Source organism: Portunus trituberculatus, chromosome 39, assembly GCF_017591435.1.
Source record: "Portunus trituberculatus isolate SZX2019 chromosome 39, ASM1759143v1, whole genome shotgun sequence".
In the NCBI taxonomy this organism is placed as follows: Eukaryota; Metazoa; Arthropoda; class Malacostraca; order Decapoda; family Portunidae; genus Portunus; species Portunus trituberculatus.
The window spans coordinates 20,688,589-20,705,018 of NC_059293.1; the positions used below are offsets into that span (position 1 = coordinate 20,688,589).

Genomic DNA, 16,430 nt, shown 5'->3' on the forward strand with positions numbered 1-16,430 from the left:
TAGTAGACTTGTTGATTCTTTGATTAATAGACTGTTATCTAAAATACGAAAGGCAGTTAATGGAGGAGGAGGAGGAAGAGGAGGAGGAGGAGGAGGAGGAGGAGGAGGAGGAGGAGGAGGAGGAGGAGCAGCTGTTAAAAGTGATATTTGATTTTTCTATGAATTCTTCGTGTGTGTGTGTGTGTGTGTGTGTGTGTGTGTGTGTGTGTGTGTGTGTGTGTGTGTGTGTGTGTGAGTGACACACACACGACGCACACACACACACACACACACACACACACACACACACACACACACACAGAGAGAGAGAGAGAGAGAGAGAGAGAGAGAGGAAGTAACCTATCTCTATACCGTTTAATATAATTCATTCATTCATCGACAGGTGAATAACGGGATGGAATGAGCTGTCAGTAGAACCAGGAAACAGCTGAACGAATGAATAAAAAGGAAACGAAGGAATAAAAAGAATAAATAGGTAAATTAAAGAATGAAGAATGAACAAGAGAAGAAACGAAAAAAAATCAGAGAGAGAGAGAGAGAGAGAGAGAGAGAGCTAAGGAAAAAAATGCTGGAAAGGAAAGGAAGGAGAAAAGGAAGAGATGAAAAGAAAATATAGATAAAAACAAAATAAATAGGAAGAAAGGAAGGACGGAAGGAAGGAAAGAAGGAAGGACGGAAGGAAAGAAGGAAGGAAGGAAGGAAGGAAGCAAAGAAGATCCAGAACTAATTGATTGATCAGTGTGTGTGTGTGTGTGTGTGTGTGTGTGTGTGTGTGTGTGTGTGTGTGTGTGTGTGTGTGGCGTACGTGAGGGCATGCAGACACGTGTGCACGGAAAGAAAACAAATAAATAACAAACTGAGACAAAAAAAATAAACAAAACAAAGACAAGAAGTGAGTAAGAAGAGGATGAAGGAACAGGAAGAGAGAGAGAGAGAGAGAGAGAGAGAGAGAGAGAGAGAGAGAGAGAGAGAGAGAGAGAGAGAGAGAGAGAGATAGTAGATTGATAAATAGATAGATAGATAAATAGATAGATATATAGATAGTTAAATAGATAGATAGATAGATAGATAGATAGACAGATAGATAGGTAGATAGACAGACAGACAGACAGACTCCGACCCTCCCCCCACCACAAAACAGGATCTCGGGTTTCCGTGTTAATAATAATTGCGTTTTTCCTTCATTTTTTACTTCAATTACTTCCTTTTGGCGCTTCCGAGTGTGTGTGTGTGTGTGTGTGTGTGTGTGTGTGTGTGTGTGTGTGTGTGTGTGTGTGTGTGTGTGTGTGTGTGTGTGTGTTAACTAACCATCTGCTTCACTACTTTTTTTTTTCCTCTTCCTCTTCTCTCTTTCTCTTTGCTCCTCTTTCTTTTCTTCTTCGGTTTCTTTTTTTTTTTTGTTGCATTTACATTCAAATCATTTAAATTTTTGCTATATAATTCTTCTGTTTACTCCTTTCTTTCATATTTTCATTCGTTTTCATTCGTTTCTCTTATTATCGTCAATTTCATTCTTCGTTCTTATCCACAAATACACTCCATCATAAATAGTAATTTAGTAATTAACATATCCTTACAACACAAAGATAATTTCAGTATCATAACATTTCAAACTTGTACCTTCCCTTTTTATTCCCCTCATTAACATTCCATTGCTGCTAACTCTCCTTATATCACAAAGATAACTTCTATCTTGCATTTTTCTATCCCCTTCAATAACAATCCATAGTTACTAACTCTCCTTACAACACAAAGATAACTTCAGTATCATAATATTTCAAACTTGTACCTTTCACTTTTTACTTTTATATTTAATCTTTCATGCGGTTTCTGAACTCCCTCTGAAGGCAAAAGCATGTGTATTTTCCCTCCCTTCCCCCCAACGAGACTGTTCCTTTAACATATTCCTCAGGCAACGCAAACCACGCTCAAAAAGAATTCATATCATTACGCTGCGGACTTCTACTACTTCTTCTTCTTCCTGCGTCTTGCACATGTTTTTTTTGGGGGAGGGTGGTTTAACTGTATTTTCTAACGTTTTCAGTGTATATCTTGTTCGTTTTTTTTTCATTCCGGTGCAGAGGAGTTATATTTTACGTGCTCTGTATACTGTGTTTACATTTTCCTTCTTTTGTTTATATTTCTTCGTGTTCGAGTATTTTGTGTTGTGATTCTATGTTGTATGATCTTGTGGAGTCACTGAATAAGTAAGATTGGTGCTTTTGGTAATAGTAGTAGTAGTAGTAGTAGTAGTAGTAGTAGCAGTAGTGGTAGTAGCAGTAGCAGCAATAACAGCAGAAGTAGCTATAACAATAAAATTTCGAGTCACATTCCTCGTTAACTCACTACAGTAACATCTTATAGCCAGTCACTTCACTGATACAACGCTCACTAGCACCACCAAAAGTCTCCATTGACAACCCACAGTCCCTACCCTACGTTCCTTCAATAAGAGAATGAAGACCCTGGCCCTTTCAAAACACGAGAAAGATAAGCATCAGGTATGTGAGTCTCCATTCTACCCACTGGACACGAGAAAGATGAAGGTTCGATATGTGAGACTATTCTACCCCTATTGGTCCGTGAAACCCTCTATTTTTACCCTCAGATCTAGTTATAACGAGCCCTCAGTTCCCTCTAAGGTCTCCAGCACAGGAAGACAGTGGGTGAATAATCGACGCCACAACCAAGAGGGCCATAAGAAGACGTGTACATTTCTGCCTTCTTCCCACATGTCTCCTGCCTTCCCTCTCGTTCACGCCCTTGACTCACACACTGCCTCTCCCTCCACTCTCTTGCCATTCCCAGTGTGTGTGTGTGTGTGTGTGTGTGTGTGTGTGTGTGTGTGTGGTCACGTTTTTGTTTTAACCTTATGACTGCGACTGTGTTCCTTCCTTCCTTCCCATCCATCTTTCTTTCCTCCCTTTTCTTCTTTCCTTCCTCCTCCTCCTCCTCCTCTTCCTTCTCCTCAGAAACAATGAAAGAGAAAGATTTTATAACACGATGAAAGTACATAAAGCCAACTCTGATCTGAATTTTACAAGTGGACGAAGACGAAGAGGAAGAAGACGAGGAAGAGGAAGAAAAGAAAAAAAGGAGGAGGAAGAGGACAAGGAAGAGGCTGGCACAGTGTGGTACGTATGCACATCCTTAGGGCGTCAAATACACACACACACACACACACACACACACACGAAACAAATAAACGAATACGATATAAGTAACAGCAGAAACGGGACTTATCGATAGAACATAATGAGGAGGAGGAGAAGGAAGAGGAGGAGGAGGAGGAGAAGGAAGAGGAGGGAGGTTATGACTCATTAGAGGGAGTGTCGAATGAAGACTAATTTCTCTCTCTCTCTCTCTCTCTCTCTCTCTCTCTGTCAATAACAAGAAGGGTGATGTTTACAATTCCTCATATCTACGGTGTTACTAATCCGTGTTTATGGCGACTCGTGTTTGCCTTATGTCTTCACGCGTGGCCGAGGAACGTTAGAGCAAATGGAGAGAGAGAGAGAGAGAGAGAGAGAGAGAGAGAGAGAGAGAGAGATGTTAGACTAAATACATTACAATTCTCTCTCTCTCTCTCTCTCTCTCTCTCTCTCTCTCTCTGAAGTCACGATTTTTCTTTGTTTTGCCCTCATAACTAACACCTCCACCTCTTCCTCTTCCTCCTCCTCCTCCTCCTCCTCCTCCTTAAGCTCATCTTCCTCTTTCTTCTCCAAGTGGCAGGTAATCAAGAAACAAAAATAAAGAGCTGAGGAAACACTTCTGGAAAAGGTTATTATCTCTCTCTCTCTCTCTCTCTCTCTCTGCGTGGCACGTGTGTCGACGCTCGCTTTAACGGGACTCGGCCGACCTAATACCCGGGGCGCAATTAGCTACCTCTCTCTCTCTCTCTCTCTCTCTCTCTCTCTCTCTCTCTCTCTCTCTGAAGGATAGATAGTATGAAATGCGTCCGTCAAGTTATAGCATGAGCAGACTTGGTTAATAGTGAATAGTCGTAGTGGTGATGGCGGTAGTGGTGGTGATAGTAGTAGTAGTAGTAGTAGTAGTAGTAGTAGTAGTAGTAGTAGTAGTAGTAGTAGTAGTAGTAGTAATGGTGGTGGTGGTGGTGGTGGTTCAAAAACTACAAGGAATCTGCTCTCTTAAGCATGAATTTCTAAACTGAAGTCCTACACGCAAGGAGGCTCAAAGGATGTCTTAATGGAAATGTACCTCCAACTCCTACACTGCTAATATTAATCCCTATAGTACCATGACGCGTTCCCATATTCATTCTGCTTACTATCTGGTGATTTTATACACCTTCAGAAACTCATGTGTGGCATTTGATTTGTGGAGACTGGCTATTAATCTTTTGACTTCCATGCACCCTTCCTAATGTCAATAAAATTATCCAATCGTACACAAATTTCAAGGTAAAAAAATGTGTCCCAGTACTGAAGACGTTAATCATATACTATAATCCTATACTAATTTTTACACCGTCTCTTATCAAAACGTGTCATCTTAGACCTAAAGAGACACAGCCAGAGAAGTCTCACAATGTTATTCAAGGTTAAGGTAAACTGATCTTATACCAATGAATGAGTTGCAATGGTGTACATACTTCGGCCGATCTTCAGGCAGTGTGGGTGCGCCAGGAGAACGAAGCAAACACTCCTGGAGCTGCCTCAACAAACATCCGCACCCCGCACACCACACGCTCAGACCTCACTAGATTCTTCCTCCTCTAACCAGGAACATTGTGTGTAAAGTAGACGTGAAATTTCTTGGTGCTATGAAAATATTTTGGTGTTTTAGTGTAGTATTTAACTGCTATATGGTAAAACGGACTATATTTTTAGGGAATGCATGAGAATTCTAAAGTGTTCTGGGTTTTCTGTTGTTCTAGTGTAATATTTGATCACTATAGATAGCAGGAACGTATTTAATTCAGTCTTGCACCAGTAGAGGGCAAAGCAATCATGGTCTTAACCCTTTCAGTACTGGGACATATCTTTTATCTTGAAATTTGTGTACGATTAGATAATTTTATTGACACTAATAATGGTCTATGGAGGTCAGAAGATTAATGGCAATAGTCTTCACTATTATAACCCCCCACATGAGTTTCTGAAGCTGTATCAAATCACCAAATAGTAAGCAGAATGAATTTGGAAACGAGTCATGGTACTGGAGGGGTTAAAACTTGAGAAAAATAGAAAAGATGTATTCAGTATTCTTATGATACTCTCCATTACCACCACCACCACGTCTGACCATTCCACCTCGTACTCTTCACTCAATTCTACACCACCACCACCACCACCACCACCACCACCACCGCACGCCGCACCCACGCCACACCTACAGAATAAAATGACTGTCACTCAGGTCAATAGCCTCCTCCTCCTTCTCTAGTTCCTCCGCCTCTTCCTCCCCAAGTATGGAAGATGACGCGAAGATAACCTTGGTGACGTCAAACACACACACACACACACACACACACACACACACACACACACACACACACATATATCTTTATCCACGTGCCTGAAGACGAGAAGGAGGAGGAGGAGGAGGAGGAGGACCAGGAGGAGGACCAGGAGGAAAAACAAGAATAAAGGGAGGTTAATTAAGTTATATAATGCTTTCCTTCATTCAGCAAAATACATTGAGAGAAGAGAAGAAGAAGAAGAAGAAGAAGAAGAAGAAGAAGAAGAGATGGAGAAGAACAGAGAAGGAAACAAATGAGAAAGACTAAACCACTGAGAGGAAATAATTTAAAAAAGAGACAAATTGGTACACAGAAAGGAGAGGAATAAGAGTTAGGAAGATATGGAAATAGATCACATAAATGGATACCCCTTCTATTCATTCCTCCTTTCCTTGTAACCATCAACATTCCTACTCCTTCCATACATAACGCTTCTTTCTTCCTTATCTTCCTTCTTCCTATTTACCTCGTCCATTTGTGTGTGTGTGTGTGTGTGTGTGTGTGTGTGTGTGTGTGTGTGTGTGTGTGTTGCGCGCGCATGTATCCATCTCCCTTACACTCACCTCTCTCTCTCTCTCTCTCTCTCTCTCTTGCAATCCACGTATCTTGGCGCAATACAATCCAAGTTCACTGCCCTACTGGAGGCGTGGTAGTGGTGGTGGTGGTGGTGGTGGTAGTGGGTAGCCTTGACCACGTAACCTGCCTGCTTGCTAAAGAGGCGGTGGTGGTGGTGGTGGAGGCGGTGATGGTGGTTGTGGCATCCCGTTAGGTTAGCTGGGCACCGGTACTTACAGATGCCCGAGAGAGAGAGAGAGAGAGAGAGAGAGAGAGAGAGAGAGAGAGAGAGAGAGAGAGAGAGAGAGATGGGGAAAGGAAAGCTGATAAGATAAATGATTAGAGAAAGGGGGAAGAAAGAGGAAATTGAGCGAAAAAAAGTAGAGGAAGACGAGAGACGAGAAAGATAAATAAATGAGAGGTAAAAGAAAGTGAAGAAAGTGCAAGAAATCGACAAAAATAAGAGAATGAAGGAAAGAAAAAACATTTCAGAGAGAGAGAGAGAGAGAGAGAGAGAGAGAGAGAGAGAAAGAGAGACAAGGAAGGCAGGAGGGCGAAGGGAGAAGGGATTGGGGATGAGAAGGAAAGACCACTAGATGAGAAAGGAAGAACAGTTATCCTGGGACACGATTATCGCCTTGAGCACTCACCTAACGGAGAGAGAGAGAGAGAGAGAGAGAGAGAGAGAGAGAGAGAGACCTTGACAGTGGTAAGTTCATGATCAGCCTGCAGCGTGCGCAATGAAGGTTAAAGTTCTCTCTCTCTCTCTCTCTCTCTCTCTCTCTGGCTAGGAATTTAGGACAATATGTTACTGTGTGTGTGTGTGTGTGTGTGTGTGTGTTGTGTGTGTGTAACGGGACAAAGTCAAGAGGTGTGAGGGAGAGGAGGAGGAAAGTGGAGAGGGAGAGGGAGAGGGAGGAAAGACGAGGAGGGAGGAAGGGAGGGTATGTACCGATGCCTCCTCCATAAAATTAGGTTCCTTCTTAACCTCTTCCTTCATCTCCTCTTCATCCTCCTTCGTCCTCCTCCTCCTCTTCCTTCTTCTCATTTTTCTCTTCTCTCCCATTTATGATAATCTTCTTTCTCCCTCTATCTAGTATTTACGTATTTGAGAGAGAGAGAGAGAGAGAGAGAGAGAGAGAGAGAGAGAGACAAATAAAAGAGGATGAAGAAGATAGTTTAAATTGATAATATGTACTGGAAGTTGAGAGAGAGAGAGAGAGAGAGAGAGAGAGAGAGAGAGAGAGAGAGACGGGGGAGGAGAGGAAAGGAGGGAAGGCTGTGGTGTTGAGGTCGGTTAGGTCGCTCACCTCTCTCTCTCTCTCTCTCTCTCTCTCTCTCTCTCTCTCTCTCTCTGTGTTCAATCAAGTTCTCAATCGGCCTTTTCTCATTGACGAAGTAGAATCCACGTCAAACAATCACTGGCGTCATGAGAGCACTTTTGAAAACGCTGTCAATTTCCACCAGACTCAATTAAGAGTATAGATTCAATAAACTGTCACTAAAATCATTAAATAACCCATAAAACCGCATTGGCCTCTATCAAACCCTATTATAAGTGTAGAATTCACGTTAATCTACCATCATAAAAAAAAAAAACACTTGAGAACCTGTTAAAAGTGCCTTAAAATCTCAGTTCCTTCCACTGAAGCCTGTTAAAAGCATACAATCACGGCTCGACCATCTCTGTAATCATAACGACGCACTTGAAAGCCTCGGTAACTTCCACTAGAGCGTGTTGGAAGCTGGCGAGACAAAGTGAGGAGAGGTGAGGAAGCGTTCATTTGAAAATACGGTTCCACACGCCACGTTAATAGCCCGCGACATGGTGTTACGTTGTTACTATTGTTCTTATTCACTAGATAAAGAGGAGGTGTGGTCGTGTTGTCTCTTTATAACTGGATAACTGGATACTTCCTCTCATCATCTACATTCATAAGATGTTGCCCTTCTTAATTAATTCTTTTTATTCTTCGTCTTCTTCATTTCCATCCCTTTCCTTCTCTTCCTCCTCGTATTGTTATTGTGTAGCCTACTCGTCTCTGTCTGGCTCTCTCTCTCTCTCTCTCTCTCTCTCTCTCTCTCTCTCTCTCTCTCTCTCTCTCTCTCTCTCTCTCTCTCTCTCTCTCTCTCACTGTTTTTCTCCGCTTTTTTCATTCATTTCTTTTTCCCGTTCATATTTTTACCGATATTTCTTTTTTTTTCCTTTTTCCACCTGTCTGTCTGCTGGCCTGCTTGTATTTTTGTATCTCTCGTTTTTCTTCATTTTTGTCTTTCTGTCTAATTGTGTGTCTGTCTGTTTGTCTGTTCGTCTTTCTTTCCCCGATCTTCCTCCTCTCTCATTTTCTTTCCTGTCTGTCATCCTGCTTAAAAGAAAACGCCAAAACCAGTCTTGTCTCTCGAATTAAAAACATTATTCTTAGCCCCGTGACGATTTCTCCTCCACGACAAGACATTGGTCAGTATTTGCCAATCACTTGTGCAAAATACCATGCCTGTTTTTTCTTTTATTTTCTTTTATTGGTCTTTCTCCTTCAGACTGTCACTGGTTGAAAGAACTTTATTTGTTATGAGGAAAGCGAAGGTGTGTGTGTGTGTGTGTGCGTGTGTCTGTGTGTGCTTTTGTTTCCATTGTTTGCATATACTCTCTCTCTCTCTCTCTCTCTCTCTCTCTCTCTCTCTCTCTCTGGTAATTATTTGAAGACCAGCCATCTCACCTATTTCTGGAGTATGTCATATTAAGTTTTCCTTGGTAATGTTACCTGGCCTAATCTTAGTTTACTGAAAATAAGGGGGGGACGACTGTAAGTGGATTCTCAATATTCTTTTTGTTGCAGGGAATGGTTACTATCTACTGTTGTGTTGAAATTCTCTACATGACATGCTTGTATAGATATTTCAGTGAATTCCCTGTGCTGTTTGTCCCTCCAATCCCTGCCCCTCTTTTTTTTCTATCATTCATTCATTCTCTCTGTCTCTCTGTCTCTCTCTCTCTCTCTCTTTCTCTTTCTCTTTCTCTCTCTCTCTCTCTCTCTCTCTCTCTCTCTCTCTCTCTCTCTCTCTCTCTCTCTCTCTCGTCTATTTTCTTTACCATCAGTCCATATTCTCACTCTGATTTCCCTTAAATGATCTCTCTCTCTCTCTCTCTCTCTCTCTCTCTCTCTCTCTCTCTCTCTCTCTCTCTCTCTCTCTCTCTCTCTCAATCAATCAATTAAACACAGCCACCCACCTGATCTTTCCTCGACTGCAGACTTGAAGAGCACACACAGCCCAGTCTCGAAGTTGATTGCCTTGCAGAGGGAATTGGCGCGACACAGGTCGAGGCATTCGCTGAGCAGGAGAGTGCCAACGCGAGAGGCAATGATATCTTCCGCTGAAGCTGAGTAAACGAAGCCGGTGATTAGCTCGAAACTCTCCTTCCCTTGACAAGTGGCGATGAGCGGCGTTAGACCATCTTGGCGAGTCAATGGTCCTGGCCTCCTTCGTGCGGGCTTCTGCTTCTGCCGATTTCGCTGGGCATCGACAGTAGCGAGAAGTACCGTCAGGAAGATCACGCGTAGGACGGTTGTGGATACCATCGCGCCGGTTAACAGAGACGAGAGTAAGTGTGTCGAAGTAGATGTGTTGCGTGTGCGTGTGTGTGTCACGGGCAGCGGGAGGTGTTTGCTGGCGTGACCGCGTGGTTGTACACCCTCCACCCGACTGAAGGAGTGAAGGAGGAGCCAACCAGTCAGCCAGCCAGCCAGCCAGCGCCGCCCGAGACCCGCGACCACTCCAGCCTCGCCCCCTGCCCCGCCTCCAGCCCTCCTCCCTCCTCGCCGCCACTGACACACTTTACACACCTGTTCTTGATGATGTCACACGGGTCTTGCGGGAATCCACGATCAGATACACCAACCCACACACCCACCCGCCCACACACACACACACACACACACACTTCCTACACGCATTGTATCTATTCTTATGGTGTCTGTAATGTTGGCGGCTGAGAATGCCAAGTAAATCATTATACAGTAACAGGACTTCGTTTCAAAGACAGCAGCTATATCTCCTTTGCTTATTGTAATTCAGAATTCAGCACCTTACATGTTGAACAAAATGAAATAGTGATGATAGTAGTAGTAATTATTGTTGTTGTTATTGTTCTTCTTGTTGTTCTTGTAGTAGTAGTAGTAGTAGTAGTAGTAGTAGTAGTAGTAGTAGTAGTAGAAATAATAATAAAAATAATAAAAAAAGTAGTAGTAGTAGTAGAAATGATAATAATAATAATGATAATAATAATAATAATAATAACAATAATAATAATAATAATAATAATAACAACAATAGTAATAATAATAATGATAATAATAATAATAATAATAATAATCAGAAGAATCAGAAGATGGGTAGCAATATTAAATCATAACACGTAGACATACAGCTATTCATTTACATAACAACAACAACAACAACAACAACAACAACAACGATAAGTAAGAAAGATGCCAATGTCAATATCATCTCACGTACCACAACTATCCATCTACTAATCAATAACTGCCATCTCTACAGGCCAGCACTCCTTCCTCTCTAAAGCTTAACCTAACCTAACCATCCATCTACTTATCAATAGCTGCCATCTCTACAGGCTAGACTTCCTTCCTCTCTGAAGCATCGGGACTTAATGTAGATGCTGGAGATCACTGAACCTACAGGAATTTATTTCTACGTGTTGTATTTCCTGAGCGACTCTTGCTAAACTCTATGTGTATATACCGCCGCTTTTCACCGCCATTCAGTTTAACCTCTTCACTAGAAGGACGCATTTCCATATTCATTCTGCTTTCTATTTGGTGATTTTATACAGCTTCAGAAACGTATGTGGGGATTAAAATAGTGAAGACTGTGGACATTAATTTTCTGACCTCCAAAAACCTTTCCTGTTTTAAATAAAATCGTCAAATCATATCCAAAATTTGGGCTGAAAATGCGCTCCATTAATTTTTTCCTATGTGAAATGGGAAAGATCGCCAAGGACAACAGAAAGAGTAAAATAAAAAGGCCCATTTAGTTGCCAGTCCCCCATCCATGCATTACTATTATTCTCCTACCTCATTATATTATGCTGGGCCACCTACAGGCATATTTTGTACTATTCTGGCCAATCTTCTAGCTTTTTTTTTTTTTTTTACTATTCAGCCTTATTCTATACTATCTAGCTCCACCAACTAGTATTTTAGCTCTCCCTTCATATTTTGTACAATTCTGGCACATCTTCTAGCCTTTTTTCACTATCCATCTTTACTGTGGTACTATCTAACTCCACCAACTACTATTCTAGCCTCCCCTCTTATCATATTTTGTACTATTCTGGCCCTATTTGTCCCTTTCTTTTGGCTGACCTTTTGACCTGCAAGGGAACTGGGAATTGTGGGTCTTTTTTTTTTTTTGTTACCCTTTGACCAGTTTTCCCCTTACATAAAAAAAATCCAACCTTATCTTTAACTAGACATCTTTACTGTCCAGCTCCAACTTCTATTCTAGCCCACCATCTAGTCAACCTCACTTTGTATTACTCAGTCCATCTGCTTATGACTTGCTGCCTGCCACTTCATCCCACCATACTTGAGGATACATCAGAAGACCAGATGCCAGAGGACCATTTGCCTATAGAGTGTACCTGTTTATTTACCACTACTGCCAGTGAACTGTGTGTGTGGAAGAAGAGATTAGAAAGGATATCTCTCAATCCCAGCCCACTGTTTTCTGCCCAGCTCCACTAGTGTAGTTATAAAAAATAGAATGAAGACAAGGTTCTGGGGCAAAAATATTCAAACAGTCAAGAATTACCTTAGTTCAGCACCTTGTAAATAGAAATTGACTTACTGTAAAGGATATCAGCAGATACTAGAAATAATTGCAAGGGAAACCGTATTGAAAAGTCAAACTGTTCTATATACCACAACAATTAAAGTCCAAGAAAATGATGCTCCTCTTCAGTTTCCACAGTATGTTTATTTACAAGTAATATACATAAGGTGTCACTTCATGGAAAATTTGTAACAATAATCATCTAAACCTCTACATTGGAGGGTGACATTCCTCACAGAGATGGCTGCCAAGACAAAGCACTGCACACACACATGCACACACACACACACACACACATGCACACACACACACAACACGCGCCCGGTAGCTCAGTGGTTAGAGCGCTGGCTTCACAAGCCAAAGAGGACCAGGGTTCGATTCCCCGGCCGGGTGGAGATATTTGGGTGTGTCTCCTTTCACGTGTAGGTGGTGTTCACCTAGCAGTGAGTAGGTATGGGATGTAAATCAAGGAGTTGTGACCTTGTTGTCCCGGTGTGTGTATTGTGTGCCTGGTCTCAGGCTTATCCGAAGATCGGAAATAATGAGCTCTGAGCTTGTTCCGTAGGGTAACGTCTGGCTGTCTCGTCAGAGACTGCAGCAGGTCAAACAGTGAAACACGCACACACACACACACACACACACACACACACACACACACACACACACACACACACACACACTCTGAGAATAAAAATATGAGAGAGAGAGAGAGAGAGAGAGAGAGAGAGAGAGAGAGAGAGAGAGAGAGAGAGAGAGAGAGAGAGAGAGAGAGAGAGAGAGAGAGAGAGAGAGAGAGAGAGAGAGAGAGAGAATGTTGGCAGTCCCTCAAGAGTAAATTGAAGTTTTAGTCCTTGCACCTTCATGGAGAGACAAGCACATCCTGACAGTTTAAAACCCATAATAATAAAAACATTGATACATTTCTGAGTATACATATTAGGCACTTAATACTGAAATTCTTTCTATTTCTCTCCCTCTCCTCTCATTATCTAGTCACTCAACCACTCACAAAGGCAAAAGGAGAAAGAGAAAGAGAAAGAGAGAAAGAGAGAGAGAGATAGAGAGAGAATGGGATATTTCACTCATACACATCATCACCATACTGATTTTTCCTGACTGGTCTGGGCACATTGGAGGGAGGAGCAGGTGGTGGTGGTGGCACAGGAGGAATATCTTGAGGACCTTCACCTGCAGAAGAAAATTAAAAACATGCATAAGGAACCTTGCTCCAAACCAAACTGTCCAAGCTGTGTGACTGATCCCTGTAGCAAGTAAGTTTACCTGGGGAAGGCCTGCGGTATCTTTCAGCCATCTTATTTACGTAATCCTCTCGATTCTTGCGTCGCAGTTCTTGGTAAGACGTGGGAGGAGATGCAGCAGTGGTAGACTGATCAGTGTAGGGACTCAGAGCTGGTAGAGAGTGGGGAAAGTAATGTTAGTGCAAAGTTATGTTTTTTTGGATATATATCACTCATTATATGCAAGATCTTTCCTTTATATTGTGGAAAAGCATATTTCAAAGCCAATGATGTGTAATTATGCCAAAGAAAACAATCCAGGGAGAAAATATAATAAAAATAGGTACATATATTCCACAACACACTAACACTTTCCCAGGAGGCACCAGACATATTGTAGAAAAATTGGAAACTTACACAAATTCCCATGCTTAGGCAGATAATAATTCAGAATAGAAAGTTACTCAGCCCAATAAAAATGTGTGTCTCTTACATTCAGTCACTCCACGGTGGTAGTCATCCAGGCTTTCATTGTGGTCCCTCAGGTCTGGGCGGTGGTCATCAAATATTGGTTCAGTTGATGCCTCGCCCTCAGTCTGTGATGGGCCAAGGGTGAAGCCAGCCTCCATTCCCAATCTGTGCCAATGAAAGAACTTGTTTTATCTATATCTAGTAATTTTGCATCTATTCATATATGAGTATTGATGTATTTGACCAGGTGTGGTATGTTAAAGCTTCTAGTGTGGTACAGTGGTCCAAAAGAGTATTCCTTTACATCAAGGATTGGCAGGACAAAGTGTGATGTGTGTAGTGTTTTGTCTAGGCCCCCTCAAGTGGGACTGTCCTCATAATAGTAATTTTACAAGATTAACTCAAGCTCACAATGTCTGAACTTTTGACTAAACAAGAAACAAACATACCAAACATAAAAATAAGGAAAAGCATTATAAACAAATAAGTATAATGGAACAAAAGCAGCACTCACACCACCATGACCACCACCACAACAAAAAGACACCAAACTTACGTCTCCTGAAAGCCAATCCTTCCCTTCCGCTTCCTGAGGGCTTCTGCAAGGGGACTGTTGGGAAGCTGCATGATCTTCTCTGCACAAGCATTCTGGTACGACAGCTTGCCTATAAAGTAACCAGCAGCAACGGCACCAATGATCTTCGGGGTGTAGCCAAACCTGCTGCTGGTTTTGAGTATACCTATATAGGAGGGAGGAGGTGGTCATAGGTGGTGGTGGTGGTGGATGATTGGATAAGACATGAGTAACATTTAAATAAGAAAAAAGATGGGATATACAAACGGAGGAGGAGGAGGACTAGAAAGTGATGTAATGCAGAGGAAGAACAAAAAACAGCACTTATTGATCAACACAAGCGGAAGAGGAGGAAGACGAGGAGGTGGAGGAGAAGTAGAATTAGAAGGAGAAAGAGAAGTAGAAGAATAAGGAAAAGGAGGAGAAGGAGAAGCAGTACTGAGTATAGGTTGAATAAAATTAATAGAGGCAGAATTAAGGTAGAACAAAAATACCATCAATAAAAATATATGTGTCACCTTTGCGCATGGCTAAGGTAGCGGCGGTGGAGAAAGCAACAGCCAGCGGAACAGAGCGGAAATAGAAGGATTCACGATTGCACTCCCTCAGGACCCTCAATTCCTCTTGGGTGAACACAGGCTTCTGAAATACAATGATGGAGTCACTACCTCAGTAACATTATACCAAAGCCAACTAAATGTAAAATAAAACTGAAAATACTAAATCATTACGTATATGACTTTAACCTTTCAGTACCATGATGTGTTTCCACATTTATTCTTTTTACTATTTGGTGATTCTATACAGCTTCAGAAACTCATGTAGGGATTAGAATATTGAAGACTGTGGCCATAAATCTTCTGACCTCCATAGACCCTTCCATATGTCAATAAAATGGTCTAATCGTACACAAATATCAATGTAAATAATGTGTCCTAGTATTGAAGGGGTTAAAACCATAGTTAGGTTAGATTAGGCTACACCTTACCCCATTTCCCCAAAAATATGACATCTGATCCTTAGACTTTTCATAAATGCCCAAGATTGCTCTCCCTACCTTAAAACCACAGCTTGATTGAAGGGTAGGGGGCTGGACCCATAACAAAGGATTACCACAAGTTTAATCAATATGTCTATAAATGAATTGATCACATACAACCACAAATATACACCACATATACAAAATGGTAACCCCTTCAGTACTGGAGCGCATTCTCATCATGAACTTCTGGTGTGATTCGACGATTTTATTTACATTACAAAGGGTCTATGGAGGTCTGAAGATTAAATGGCCAGAGTCTTCACTATTTTAATCCCCATACAAGTTTCTGAAGCAATATGAAACCACCAAATAGTAAGCAGAATGAATATGGAAATGAGTCCTGGTACTGAAGGGGTTAATGATATCATATACGTTCCTGATTTCATAATGCATTTGGTTTCATAATATATCGTGTCTAATCTTCTCTCTTGGTGCTTGTATATGTGGTGATCTTCCTCTCGCAAGCAAAATAAGACGGAATCCACAACACAGTAAAGAAAACAACACACACACACACACACACACACACACGTCGTTGCTTTCATAACCTTTACACTTCTCTCATCTTCAGTGTTCCTACAAGTGATACTTCCCTCTCATACTTACAAATTGATCATCTTGTCCACCGTGCCTTCCCTGTCCTCCCTGAAGAGCCATTGTCCTGTTGTGAGGAGAGAAGAGGACACACACTAGCGGAGAGGAGACAGATAAACACTCCTCAAGACCCAAGAGTGCCGGACATCATTGTCATCACCAGCATCAACACAAGATTCTTTAAATGCAACAGGACCACAACACAGTAAAAAAAAGTTAATAGATAAAAGTTGATGGTGAAAGAAGAGGAAAAAAATAGGAAAAAAGTTGTAATGTGTGTTTGTGTATGATCAGTCAATACGCCAGGAGTGAACAGTGTATAGACGTGGAGCCTTTTGATTTGGTAAGGTAGTGGAGTCTGCGGGGCGCTGCAGAAGTGTTCCATAGCGGGAGCGAGCCAGGGCAGACTGGAGGCACGAATGGTGGAACCAGTGCCTACCTTTCCTCCTTCATCAGCACCACACACACACACACATACACCATTATCTTGTATCCAATGAAAAACCAAGCCAACTCTCTCTCTCTCTCTCTCTCTCTCTCTCTCTCTCTCTCTCTCTCTCTCTCTCTCTCTCTCTCTCTCTCTCTCTCTCTCTCTCTCTCTCTTTATTAGACCTACAT

The 16,430-nt window shown here is 41.8% G+C and overlaps 2 protein-coding genes across 2 annotated transcripts in view; both read right to left on the reverse strand.

Annotated features, from left to right (window-relative positions):
* Positions 1 to 9,779, reverse strand: part of LOC123515606 — a 29,373-nt gene extending 19,594 nt beyond the window's left edge. The window contains 1 exon segment of the mRNA XM_045274392.1: positions 9,267 to 9,779. Coding sequence (XP_045130327.1) covers positions 9,267 to 9,615 — 349 coding nt within the window. The 5' untranslated portion in view covers positions 9,616 to 9,779.
* A 2,838-nt stretch (positions 9,780 to 12,617) lies between these two features.
* LOC123515609 (OCIA domain-containing protein 1-like) lies at positions 12,618 to 15,976 on the reverse strand. Its single transcript, XM_045274395.1, has 6 exons — positions 15,825 to 15,976; positions 14,695 to 14,818; positions 14,159 to 14,342; positions 13,625 to 13,767; positions 13,175 to 13,303; positions 12,618 to 13,081 (listed from the first exon to the last, which is right to left on the reverse strand). Exons 1-6 carry the CDS (start codon positions 15,873 to 15,875, stop codon positions 12,972 to 12,974), a joined length of 741 nt encoding a protein of 246 aa, XP_045130330.1. The 5' UTR covers positions 15,876 to 15,976; the 3' UTR covers positions 12,618 to 12,971.
* Between the last annotated feature and the right edge of the window lie 454 nt (positions 15,977 to 16,430).